The sequence below is a fragment of the Staurois parvus genome, unplaced genomic scaffold (assembly GCF_062004578.1).
Source record: "Staurois parvus isolate SC_StPar_1 unplaced genomic scaffold, SC_StPar_1.0 ptg000670l, whole genome shotgun sequence".
NCBI classification, from domain to species: Eukaryota; Metazoa; Chordata; class Amphibia; order Anura; family Ranidae; genus Staurois; species Staurois parvus.
The window spans coordinates 366,742-379,609 of record NW_028318466.1 but is presented as its reverse complement, the minus strand read 5'-3'; the positions used below and the strand labels follow the sequence as shown (position 1 = coordinate 379,609).

Genomic DNA, 12,868 nt, shown 5'->3' with positions numbered 1-12,868 from the left:
TTGGGTTTTGCCAACTACTATCGGAAGTTCATCCGGAACTTCTCCACGCTGGCAAAGCCTCTCTCAGACCTAACCAAGAAGGGCAGTAATCCTCACGAGTGGCCACCCAAAGCCATCGTAGCGTTCGAGGCTCTGAAATCCGCCTTCGCGTCGGCTCCGATACTGTCTCATCCCAATCCTGGATTGCCCTTCGTCCTTGAGGTTGATGCATCCGAGACGGGAGTAGGCGCTCTCCTGTCTCAACGTCGGTCGCCCGATGGACCCCTACTTCCCTGTGGGTTCTACTCCAGGAAGCTTTCCTCTGCAGAGTGCAACTACCAGATTGGAGATAGGGAGTTGTTGGCAATCATTCTGGCTCTCAAGGAATGGAGGCACCTGCTCGAGGGCTCCGCGGTTCCGGTCCTCATTCTTACCGATCATAAGAACCTGACTTATCTTTCGGAGGCCAAAAGATTGACACCCCGCCAGGCCAGATGGGCTCTGTTCTTGTCACGCTTCAACTATGTGGTTTCATATTTGCCTGGTTCCAAGAATGTCAGGGCTGATGCGTTATCACGGCAATACTCTGAGTTGTCCAGGGAAGACTCTGAGCCAATCTCAGTTATTCCTCCAGATCAGATCCTGGCTGCCATTCGCACCAGTCTGACCTCTCCTCTTGGGGAGCAGATTTTGGCGGCTCAATCTGATGCTCCCCCCGGGAAGCCGGAGGGTAGATGTTTTGTACCCGAGGGATTGCGCACCCGCCTGCTGCGTACCTACCATAACGCCAAAACTGCCGGGCATCCGGGGAAGAACCAGCTGTGTTGGGTCGTCTCTCGCTTATTCTGGTGGCCAACCCTCCGTGCCGACATTGCCTCTTATGTAGCGGCATGTTCGATCTGTGCCCAGAATAAGTCTCCACGGCATCTCCCTTTGGGTCTTCTGCAACCCATTCCCAATGGGGAGCGTCCTTGGTCACACCTAGGTATGGACTTTATTGTAGACCTCCCGGTGTCTCGGGTCATACGGTCATCCTCATGATTGTCGATCGGTTTTCCAAGATGTGCCATTGCATTCCACTCAGGAAATTACCAACAGCGCAAGAACTGGCCACGGTCTTTTCCAGGGAGATTTTTCGCCTGCATGGGTTGCCTAAGGTGATTGTCTCGGACCGCGGGAGTCAGTTCGTGTCCAGATTCTGGCGCGCCTTCTGCTCCCAGTTGGGTATTAGTCTCTCCTTTTCCTCAGCCTACCAATGGGGCTGCGGAGCGTTCCAATCAGGCCTTAGAACAATTCCTTCAATGTTATATTTCAGACCATCAGGACGATTGGGCCGATCTCCTGCCTTGGGCAGAGTTTGCCAGGAACTCAGCGGTCAACTCCTCCTCCGGGATGTCGCCCTTCATGGCCAACTATGGGTTCCAACCCGCAGTAGTACCTGAGAGGTTCTCACCACAGGACATTCCGGCTGTGGAGAACCATCTTGCTGCCCTGCGTTCTTCATGGGGGCAGATCCAGAGGGCCTTGAGGGACTCAGCTCAGCGCCAGAAGTTCCAGGCTGATCGCAGACGGTTGCCCGCTCCTTCATACCAGGTCGGCGATCGGGTGTGGTTGTCTACTCGCAACCTCAATCTTCGGGTGCCCACACCCAAACTAGCTCCCCGTTTTGTCGGTCCTTTCCGCATTCTCCGCAAAGTGAATCCGGTGGCCTATGCCCTTGCCCTTCCGTCTGGGATGCGGATCTCCAATATCTTTCATGTTTCCCTGTTGAAACCTCTGATCTGCAATCACTTCACTACCTCTCTGCCTCGGCCCCGTCCTGTCCGGGTTGACGGTCATGAGGAGTATGAGGTGAGCCGGATCCTGGACTCTCGATTGGTGCGCGGTCGATTACAGTTCCTGGTTCATTGGCGTGGTTATGGTCCTGAGGAGTGTTCCTGGGTTCCTTCAGCGGATGTCCATGCTCCTGCCCTCCTCCGCGCTTTTCATACCCGCTTTCCTCAGAAACCTTTTGTTGAGCCGCGGAGGGGGAGGGGCCCTTGAGGAGGAGGTACTGTCAAGGTCCTACCTTTTCCCTGAGGTTATGTTACTCCATGTGCTGGCGTCCATCTTGGATTCTGCTGTGCATGATGGGAATCCTTTTTATGCCTTCAGGTCTCTGAGGTCCACCCCCCAGAGGGGCGTGGCTGATGACATATAAGCCTGTGGCCCGCACATGCTCTTTGCACTTGTGTCTTGTGTCTTTGTGTTACTATTACTCTGTTCTGACTCTCGTGACTCTCCTGGTATTCTGATTCGGCTTGTGACTTGACTATTCTTTGTATTCTCCTTTGATCTGACCCTCTGTTGCTGAACCCGGCTTGTGACCTGTGATTCTCGTCTGCTGTCCTGTACTGTTTTGTCCTGTTGTTGTTGACCCCGGCTTGTCTGACTACTCTTTTGTTTCTTCCACCAGCTACACGCCATTGGCGGCAGCCATTACCGCAGCTGAGGTGTCTCGGGGGCCGCGACCTGGTTCCTGGCTGCGTCAAGTCCATCCCAACCATCAGGGGCCCTGGTGAAGGGCAGCCCTGAGGGACTTCGGTCTGTGGGTGGTGGTTGTCGTCAGCCAGTGCGTTACATTGTTAGGCCTGCATGTCCGTTCCTCGGCTCCTGCCCTGACACAGAGTCATAATGACTGACTTTTAGAATAGCATATTGTAAATTGTCATAGGTTTTAAAAGTTATTTGTAATTATAGTTGTTCAAGTGACTAAATACGTCACTAAACAGCATTTGTCTCAAATGAACACATCTGGAGTACACACAACCTCTAGTTACTTACAGGTGAGTAGATTGCACACAAAGCCTCTCTTATTCCCATGCAACCAATTTACGTTCAGTGATACAGAAAGGCCTAATATTTATTAGTATCTGTGGGGCTTTTTTGAGAAAGAGAGGGATACCTACTTTTTGTTGAAGACCAATATCAGGCTGGTCCTTTGACTTTGATAATACCCATCTGTATGCCTGGTGTGCTGGGTAAGCACACCAGGCATACAGATGGGATACTGGGTAAGGAAGTTATGCATTCATTTTAATAAAAAAAACAGTAATATGCTGTAAAAAGTACAGTGAAAAAGCTCCTAAGAGCAGCATATTGTCTGTATTCACAGATACAGTATACAGCCAGTAAAGGCAGCTCTGACTTTACTTGCTGTACATCTGTTAGACATTTAGGCTAATCTACTAAACATGTGAAAAACTTAACTCAAAAAATGTTTAAAATGCATCCAGGTTTTGACTACGATCTTGCATTATGTATGCCATGAATTGGAATAAATAAAAACACCTCCAATTAACCAAGATACTCCAGGGACTTGTCTTTTTATTTGCATCTAAGTGGTGGCTTTGGCAAAGTTGAGGATCCCAAGGAGTTATGCTGTTTGGATGGGATTTGGATTCCCAGGTGGCAGCAGCGCTAATCATTGATTGGATTTAATAAAGTGTTGAAAATCCTCATTGAAAAATTATGTGAATATTCATTTCAGTTTTGCAATCACGTGAAAAGCGGGTTCTTCTTCATTTTGAATACCCAATCATGTGCAGAATTTTTTCAAATGATTGAATAATTAAAGATAATATTTTTACAACTTTTTGAGTGAAGATTTTCAACTTCTTTAGTAAGTGTTTTCTTTAGGGATACTGGCTCATTATACTATACAGTATATCATCTTTTTTTTCTGTTGAAATTGAAAGGCTGAGTTCACCATTTGCAAACACGGGTCCATGCAGACACGGGGCACCAGTAGTGTCAAATACTCTGTTCCATGTGTAAAAATATTGTATAATACAAATAAAGTACCTGTAGGCCTGTCACCCATGAACCCTGACTAAAATTACATTCCTTCATCCTGGTTTATTTCCGGCACAACAAACTGGCTGTTGAACCTTCCTCCTTGAGGAAAACTAGTTACATAGTTATATAGTTAGTCTGATTGAAAAAAAGACACAAGTCAATTTAGTTCAACCAAAAAAAGGGAGAAAAAATTTATTCAACCCTTATACACAGTTCTATGCTAACAGTTGATCTATGGGAAGGCAAAAAACCCAAATAAAGCATGACCCAATTTGCTCCAGCAGGGGAAAAAATTCCTTCCTGATCCCTCAAGAGGCAACCGTATATTCCCTGGATCAACTTTACCTATAAATATTAGTATCCAGTTATATTGTAGGAAAGAATCCAGGCCTTACTGTGAAGAAGCCTTTCCGTATTCGGAGATTACAGTGATAATATCCTTAGTTGTCCTCAAAGAATAAGGCTCAGTGACTATTTTGCTCAAGCCCAGAGTATGAGTTGGAAATGGGCTACAGTAGTTTGAGAATCCTGGTGGGAATGTGCAACTGGAGTGTCTTTTCTGCAACGGGAGAGAGCACAGTGTGCATATGCAAATTTTGAATTAGGGAGTGCTCTTGCTTGTTTGGTTCTTGTGGCTGTCATGTCCTGGAAATAAGCCAGGATGTAGGAATATAGCATTGGCCATGCTTCGTAGGTGACAGAAAAGGCCTACAAATATGGTGCTTGCATGTAAGTAACATTGAAGCTTTGTTTTTGTTTTTTTTAAATAACAAATGTGTCATACTTACCTGCTCTGTGCAGTGATCCTCTTCTTTTTGGGTCCCCCCCAGCGCTCCTGACTCCTCCTCCTCGAGCAGTGCCCCCAGGGAAAGCCGCTCACCCTGGGGGCAACTCTGCGTGCTCATCCCCAAGTTGCTGATCTGTGCGTCTATAAGACACATAGAGCCGTGGCTTTCCTCATTGGCTCATTGGCTGTGATTGACAGCAACAGGAGCAAATGGGCTCCTGTTACTGTCTCAGCTAATGAGGAGAAAGAGTCCCAAGACAGCAGAGGCTGTCAAGAACATCGCTGGATCGAAGGGGGCTCAGGTAAAGATTGGAGGGGGCTGGGGGGGCTGCTGCACACAGAAGGTTTTTTACCTTCATGCATAGATTGCATGAAGGTAAAAAACCTTGAGCCTTTACAACCACTTTAAACCAAACTTGGCCACTACACATGCTTATAGGGGTATTGACCTGGGTACAATTCATGAAAAAAAAGTGTGTAGAATTTGCAGCAATCAGAAAGAGCACACAAGTCTTAGAGCAGGATGAATTTTCCAATGTAGATTAATCAATGTCAGTGATTTACTGGGGCACAGCCTGTCTCTCTCAAGTGTTGAGAAAACAATATTATTACAAGTGGGTGTATTGTAAGGGGCTGGGCGCCTTGTCTGCACGGGCCAGTTTTTGTAAAAGGTGAGCTTAGCTTTTGATGTATTTGCAGAGAATTTGATTCATCCTGGATCTCATACTCTTGCATTGATTTACGTACCTCATCTTACTAGTATTATTGATGGCACTCAAAGGGGCGTGAACATATACAGTATTCAATTTTCTGTTACATGGTTTTGTTGTTTGACAGATTTTCTCAATTATCTTGAGACAGCAATGTATGCAAATCTTGACTCTGAGCAGGGTAAAGGGATTTGCCCACTTATCTCCCTTAGGATATACCATAATGCACTCCAGGCAGTCAGATATATGGATCTCATTCAGATATATACTGCTCTAACAAGGCACCTAATCTGTTTAACCAATTCAATACCGGGCACTTTTACCCCCTTCCTGCCCAGGCCAATTTTCAGGTTTCAGCGCTCTCACACTTTGAATGACAATTGCGCGATCATACAACATTGTACCCAAACTAAAATTTTATCATTTTCTTCACACACCTAGAGCTTTCTTTTGGTGGTATTTAACCACCGCTGGGGTTTTTATTGTTTGCTAAATTAACAAAAAAAGACAGAAAATTTTGAAAAAAAACCCCCACATTTTTCTTTGTTTCTGTTATAAAAGTTTGCAAGTAAATAATTGTTCTTCATAAATTTAGGCCAGGATGTATTCTGCTACATGTCTTTGGTGAAAATAACCCAAATTAGTATTTATTATTTACTCTGTAGGAAAGTTATAGAGTTCACAAACTGTGGGATATATCTGAAAATTGATCAATCCTGAAGTACTGACAGCCAATCTAATTTCTTGAGGTCCAAAAATGTCAGAACAGTACAGATATCCCCCAAATGACCCCTTTTTGCAAAGTAGACAGTCTGACGTATTTCCTAACAGGCATGGCGAGTTTTTTGAAGTTGTAATTTTTTTGTCTTAATTTATCGGAAAATGAAGAAATTAAAAAAATGATTTTCACAATTGTTTTCACATACTGTCACCAGTGCAGTACAGCGTCATCATATAACTGGCATGGCGGTGATCAGGGACACTGACTGTTAACAGTACGAAAAAAAAATTGATAATTTGTTATTATTTTTAATTTTTTAATTAATTTTTTTCTCTTTTTTTAAGATTTTTTTCCATATTTCACTATGACCAAAGTAGTATAATGTTACCATAGTAACATTGTACTACTTTGGGGAAGTGATCAGTATTTTCTTCTTTTTTTTTTTTTGCTTATAGCAAAGAATTACTTTGCTCTAAGCAAGCATTTACCTGAATGAAATCGATTCATTCAGGTTTTGTTTTGTTTTTTTTTTTGGGCTTAGCTGTGATTTGGCCATGGCTAATCACATGACACAGCTGGGCTGTGATTGGCTATAGTAACATTGTACTACTTTGCGGAAGTGATCAGGATTTTTTTTTTTTTTTACACAATTTGATTGATTATAGCAGAGAATTCCTTTGCCATGAGCAAGCATTTAACTGAATGAAATCGATTCATTCAGGTTTTTTTGCTGTGATTGGCTTGGCTAATCACATGACACAGATGGGCTGTGATTGGTCCAACCTGTGCATGTGATCGCTGTGACCATTCACAGCTAGACACACTTGTATACAATGGATGGCATGAAAGGAAGCCATCCATTGTATACAACTGTCATGTGACCTGCTGTGATTGGTCACAGCAGGTCACATGGTACTGGCAATGGGGCTGGTACACAGGCCGGTGACAGATCGCGCCGCAATGCTGCCCAATGCATGCGCAATGCACGTTCGTGAAAGGACGCCATATGGCTTCCACCCGGAGGGACGAGCTGTTCAAAAAGTGCCAGAAATGGCCTGGACTGGAGGTTGTTAACCAGTTGCCGCCCAGCCTATAGCCAGATGGCGGCTGGGCGGCAACTGGTTAACAACCTCCAGTCCAGGCCATTTCTGGCACTTTTTGTTCACACGTAACAATCAGTACTTTTTGGTAGAAAATGACTTAGAACCCCAAACATTAATATATTTTTAAGGCAGAGGTCCTAGAGAATAAATTAGTGGGTTTTTCAATTTCTTATGTCACATGGTATTTGCGCAGTGGTTTTCCAAAGGCAATTTTTTGAGAAAAAATACACTTTTTGAACTTTAGTACAAAAAAACACAATACATAACCAATTTTTGTAAAATATAAAGGATGATGTTATGCCAAGTAAATAGATACCAAACATGTCACATTTTAAAATTGTGCACGCCCATGAAACGGAGACAAATTACATAAATTTTACTATCCATAGGCGACATTTTAAAAGCCTTTACAGGTTAACACTTTCGATTTACAGAGGAGGTCTAATTCTAAAATCACTGCCCATGAGCTGATGTTCACAGTGATACGTCACTTGTGTGGATCGATCGCTGTTTGCGTGCGTGTGGGACTGACGCACACATTCATCTTTGCATGCGCAAGAGTGGGAGGATGGAGGGCACTTACAATTTAAATTTTTGACATTATTATTTTATTTTATTATTTTTACACTATTGCATTAATTTTTTTAGCTCTTTTATTGCTGGCAGGTGCACTTTAGGGAGAGATCTCGGGTCTATAAAAACCCAAATCTCTCCTCTGCACCTAAAAGCATTCAAAACACCAAGATCAGTGTTTTTGAATGCCTTTATTTTTAGTTTAGTAAGCCAGAATGTTAGGTCTTCACTTTTGGTTTACTATAACGGAGAGCCAATCAAAGCTTTGCTCGGTTGTCCAGCAGCTGCAGGCATCATCCTGGTACAAGCACCGAAAGGCTAGAGACGTACGGGTATGTCGCTGGACAGGAAGTAGTTAAACAGTGTAATTCGGCTGTCCCAGGTCTCTCTCTCCTCATTGGCTAAGACAGCAATGGGAATCATTGGCTCCTGCTGCTGTCAATCACAGCCAGTGAATTGACCTCATTATCACTTTTTAATAGGTAATTTTAGGTAAACTTTGACAGCAGGAAATGAATTGAAGAATATGCTCTTTGGCCTTACCTCAAACCACTGTCCATGTGACTGCATTTTCAAGATGACGCAGGGATCCGGCTTGGAGAGCGCATCTCTGTCTGATATTCCCTTGCAAGAAACCCTTAGTTCCACCTTCGTGAGGCATGGACTATTGAAAATTCCAAGGGTATTGGCTGCTGATTCATAAATGTTGCTCATCTTCAAAGTAATAGATTACCCCTAAGTTAAAAAAAAAAACAAAACAAAAGATTAGAATCCTCATTCTAGTCCACACAATCTTGTGTTCAACACAGACTTTTTCAAATTTACCTCCGAATCTCACTCAGCTGTCAGAAAAAGCAGATTGATCCAGTCATCTACTGATTTTCAACCACCCATATAACACAGTATTAATGAGATTTTGTGCTTCAAATCAATCCCATTGAGTTCATTCAGACAGAAATAGGTAGAACATGGCCATCTTAATGCACAGTCCCTTCCCACGACGATGCAACAGAAAAACACCATCCCAACAAGATGTCAATCAAGAGTGTATTGGAGAGCTAATCTTTGATATGATGTACAGATTTTTACATTATGTGGCTAAGGGGAGGGGCAAGATGAATCAGTAATTATTACTGGAACAAGGTAACATAAAATAACATAACCACAGTTAAAATCAATTTGATCTTGTTTTCAAGCCATTTACCATTGTATAACCACTTGCCCTCCAGAGGATTTACCCCCCTTCCTGACATTCCTTCATTTTTTGCGATACGGCGTTGCGTTAATTTAACTGACAATTGCGCAGTCATGCAACACCCAAATTAAATTTATGTCCGTTTTCCCCACAAATAGAGCTTTCTTTTGGGGTATTTAATCACCTCTGCATTTTTTATTTTTTGCGCTTTAAACAAAAAAGGCCGACAATTTTGAGAAAAAAAAACAATATTTTTTAATTTTTGCTATTAAACATGTCCAATAAAAAAATGTAAAAAATCTAATTTCGTCACAAATTTAGGCCAAAATGTGTTCTGGTACATGTTGTTGCTAAAAAAAAAAAAACAATATGTGTAAATTAATTGGTTTACGTGAAAGTTATAGCATCTACAAATGGCGGTATATATACTGGGATCTTTTTTTTTCCATACAAGCTATGCAAAGGGCATTCTGACACTGGTGGGGGGGACTAACTATCTGTCACTGACATCCCCAGTGACACTAAGACAGTGATCAGTGCTAATAAAAAGCACTGACACTGTACTAATGGCACTGGGTAGGAAGGAGTTAACATCTGGTAGTGTAAGCACGCTGCTTTGCAGGGCAATATAAAGCAGTGTGCTGGAGCTGACAGGGGAGAGATCTGTATTGTTTACATACAAACATCTCCTGTCAGTGATACCTGTCGATCGCAAATCACCAGTTGAAAACAGAGGGAAACAAGTCTTAAAAAATAAATCAAATGCACTCACCATATCTATTGATTGGTAAGCTGCAATATATTAAATTTTTTGTTTTGGGTTTAATACCACTTTACAGTGATAGAAAACCTACCTTGTTAACTTGTACCTACAGTTAAGCCTAAAATAAGGAGCATGCACACTGTGCTCTCAATAGACAGTGTGCCGTCCATTGAGAGCCATGTTGCAGCCATGAGTCTTGCGCACATGTGTGGGAGTGACGTCATCATGGCTCGGCCACTCAAACAGCCAAAGCCTATGAACCTGGAAAGAAGGCTCCTTCTTTTCTGTCGTTCTAAGGTAAGTCTTTCATAATCTGCTAGTACGTGATGCAATAGGAAGAAGAATCAGCTGCACACCGGAGAATAGATGAATATAGTGTGTATTTATTGTTTTGTGTGTCCTATGGATCAATAAATACACACTATATTTATCTATCCTCCGGTGTGCGGCTGACCCTTCTTCCTTTTGCATCATGTGTGGTGACGAGCCGGAGCCTGTTGTGGATTGATCTGGATTGTTTGCCTGAGCAGTATACCTTTGTTCTTCGATTCTAGTACATGACGCATATTACCACATTATGCTATTATTTTGGGGACTTTTTTTGCAATTTTATTTGGCAGTTTACTACCGATTTAAGCCCTGGTTCACACTGATGTGGTGCGGAATTCGCAGTATTTTCAAATTCCGCATCGCATCAGAATCGCACCCCGTTCATGCGAACCACTGCAGGTGTGTTTAACAGCACCCTGAAAGCGGTCCGCAAAACATGGTGTGATGTACAGAATCGGATCGCATAGGTGTAAATACCTATGCAATCCAATTCTAGTGCGGACCAAAAAAAGAGTCCTGCATGTTTTTGGTGCGGGTGCTGTGCGAATAGAGCCATACAAAATGTATGGCTCCAATCGCACCAAAACAAAGCGCATGTTATTTGCACAGGAATGCGGTGCAGTTCCTGTGCGAATCACATGCGATATACTGCACCACATATATGTGAACCCAGGCTCAGTGTTTTCTTTTACAGGTTCTGCTTTATTTTTTTAGACAATGTCACTTTAATATACTTTTTAACATATTTACATGTAGTATACTGTATACAGTTATTCTCCGCCACATATTAGCAGGTGATCTTCATGAATCTAACTGGGGTGCATAGTTGATTGTTACTTGGCACCAAAACATTTCCACTACAAAGACCTCCCTTCAATGGCTAAATCCACAACATCTGGCAATGCAACAATGTCACTAGACTGACGTAGAATTGTCAGCACAACACTGACTTTATTACAAAGATAAAACTGTTTACACCAACTGTCCTCAGAAACCTGACATTGTGTACATAAATTGTATTTAGTAACACATTTGTGGTCATCTTATTAAGAGGAAATCATAGCTCTGTGTCCATAAAATGTCATTACTGAATTGTTCAGATTCTGCTTTGTTGAAATTTTAACCGCTTTCCCACCGCCCTATAGCAGAAGTATAGCTATAGGGCAGCAGGGCTGTGCAAAATCAGGTATATATACATGTGATTTGCATTTCCAGGTAGGGGGCATGTGCGCACGCCACCCTACCTGCGCCGTTATGGATGTCAATCATCGGGTCCTGGCTGACGATTCTCCCGACTCGCCGATCGTCGGGTAAAGCTGACAGGAAAGACCTATGTGTAAACAACACATGTCTCTCTCCTGTCAGCATGGACATGCTGCTTTTAATCTCTCTGCACAGCACATAGATACAAAACAGTATGTCTCGCTAGTAAGACAGCACACAGTAAAATACACACAGCACACAGTTAACCCTTTGATCGCCCCAGATGTTAACCCCTTCATGCCCAGTGTCATTAGTACAGTGTCAGTGCTTTTTATTAGCACTGATCACTGTATTAGTGTCACTGGGGATGTCAGTGGCAGTTAGTCAGTTCACCCCCACCAGTGTCAGAATGCCCTTTGCATTTCCACTATAAGTCTCTGATCGCTGCCATTACTAGTATAAAAAAAATTAAATTAAAATTTCAGTATACAGTTGTGCTCATAGGTTTACATACCCTGGCAGAAATTGTGAAATTTTGGCATTGATATTGAAAATATGACTGATCATGCCATAAAATGCTCTTTTATTGAAGGATGATGATCATATGAAGCCATTTATTATCAAATAGTTGTTTGGCTCCTTTTTAAATCATAATGATAACAGAAATCACCCAAATGGCCATGATCAAACGTTTCCATCCCCTGGAATGTTTAGCTTTGGTACAAACACACAAGGTGACACACACGGGTTTAAATGTCAATTAGAGGTGAATGTCCCATATCTGTGGCTTTTTAAATTGCAATTAGTGTCAGTGTATAAATAGTCAATGAGTTTGTTAGCTCTTATGTGGAAGCACTGACTAGGCTAGATACTGAGCCATGGGGATCAGAAAAGAACTACATAACAAGGTAATGGAACTTCATAAAGATGGAAAAGGACATATAAAGATGTCCAAAGCCTTGAATATGCCAATCAGTACTGTTAAATCACCTATTAAGAAGTGGAAAGTTTAGGGATCTCTTGATAATAATAATAAAGGTGGGGGATGGGCTGATTGGGAAAACACATGTAAAGTTGTTAGGTGGCAGGGAGGATAGACCTCTCTAAAGTGATGAGTTTTCAGTGATGTAATTTTTTTTTTTTTGCTAATAGGAAAGTGTGACAGTTCTGTTCATGTAGTGTGACTTTGATGCGACTTTACACTTTCTGGCACTCAAATAACATCAAAGATGTATCCAAGTTGCAACTATCCAAAGTCTCATCAAAATCGCACCTATTCAGAGTCGCAACCAGTGGCACCCATCCCAAGTCGTATCCAAGTCACACCCATTCAAAGGCGCATCAAGGCCACACCCATCTAAAGTCACAACGAAGTGGCATCAATGTGGCATCAAAGTCAATACTTCCTATTGTCAAAGAAAGCAAAATGCATCAAATACATGTATTTAAAAATGCAAAGCATGCCAGAAAAATGCATTAATTGCAACAGGCAGAGAGGTGTGAGCCTAAAAGAAGTTTTACCTTTACTTCAGGGAGATCTTTTCTCAATGCCTCTAGTGTCTTAACACAATAGGTGAAGAAAGATTTCTCCACTGAGAAAAGCCAAAAAAATTGTCAGGGGGGGGGTAAGCATCTCATACCCCCCCCCCAAAAAAAAAAAAAAGAAT

The 12,868-nt window shown here is 42.4% G+C and overlaps 1 protein-coding gene across 1 annotated transcript in view; it reads right to left on the bottom strand.

The window, feature by feature from the left end:
• CPNE4 (copine 4) overlaps positions 1-12,868 on the bottom strand; it is a 560,705-nt gene that overhangs the window by 374,739 nt on the left and 173,098 nt on the right. The window contains exon 2 of the mRNA XM_089652053.1: positions 8,254-8,445. Within this exon, the coding sequence (XP_089508179.1) occupies positions 8,254-8,424 (171 nt within the window). The 5' untranslated portion in view covers positions 8,425-8,445. The remainder of the gene's footprint in view (positions 1-8,253; positions 8,446-12,868) is intronic.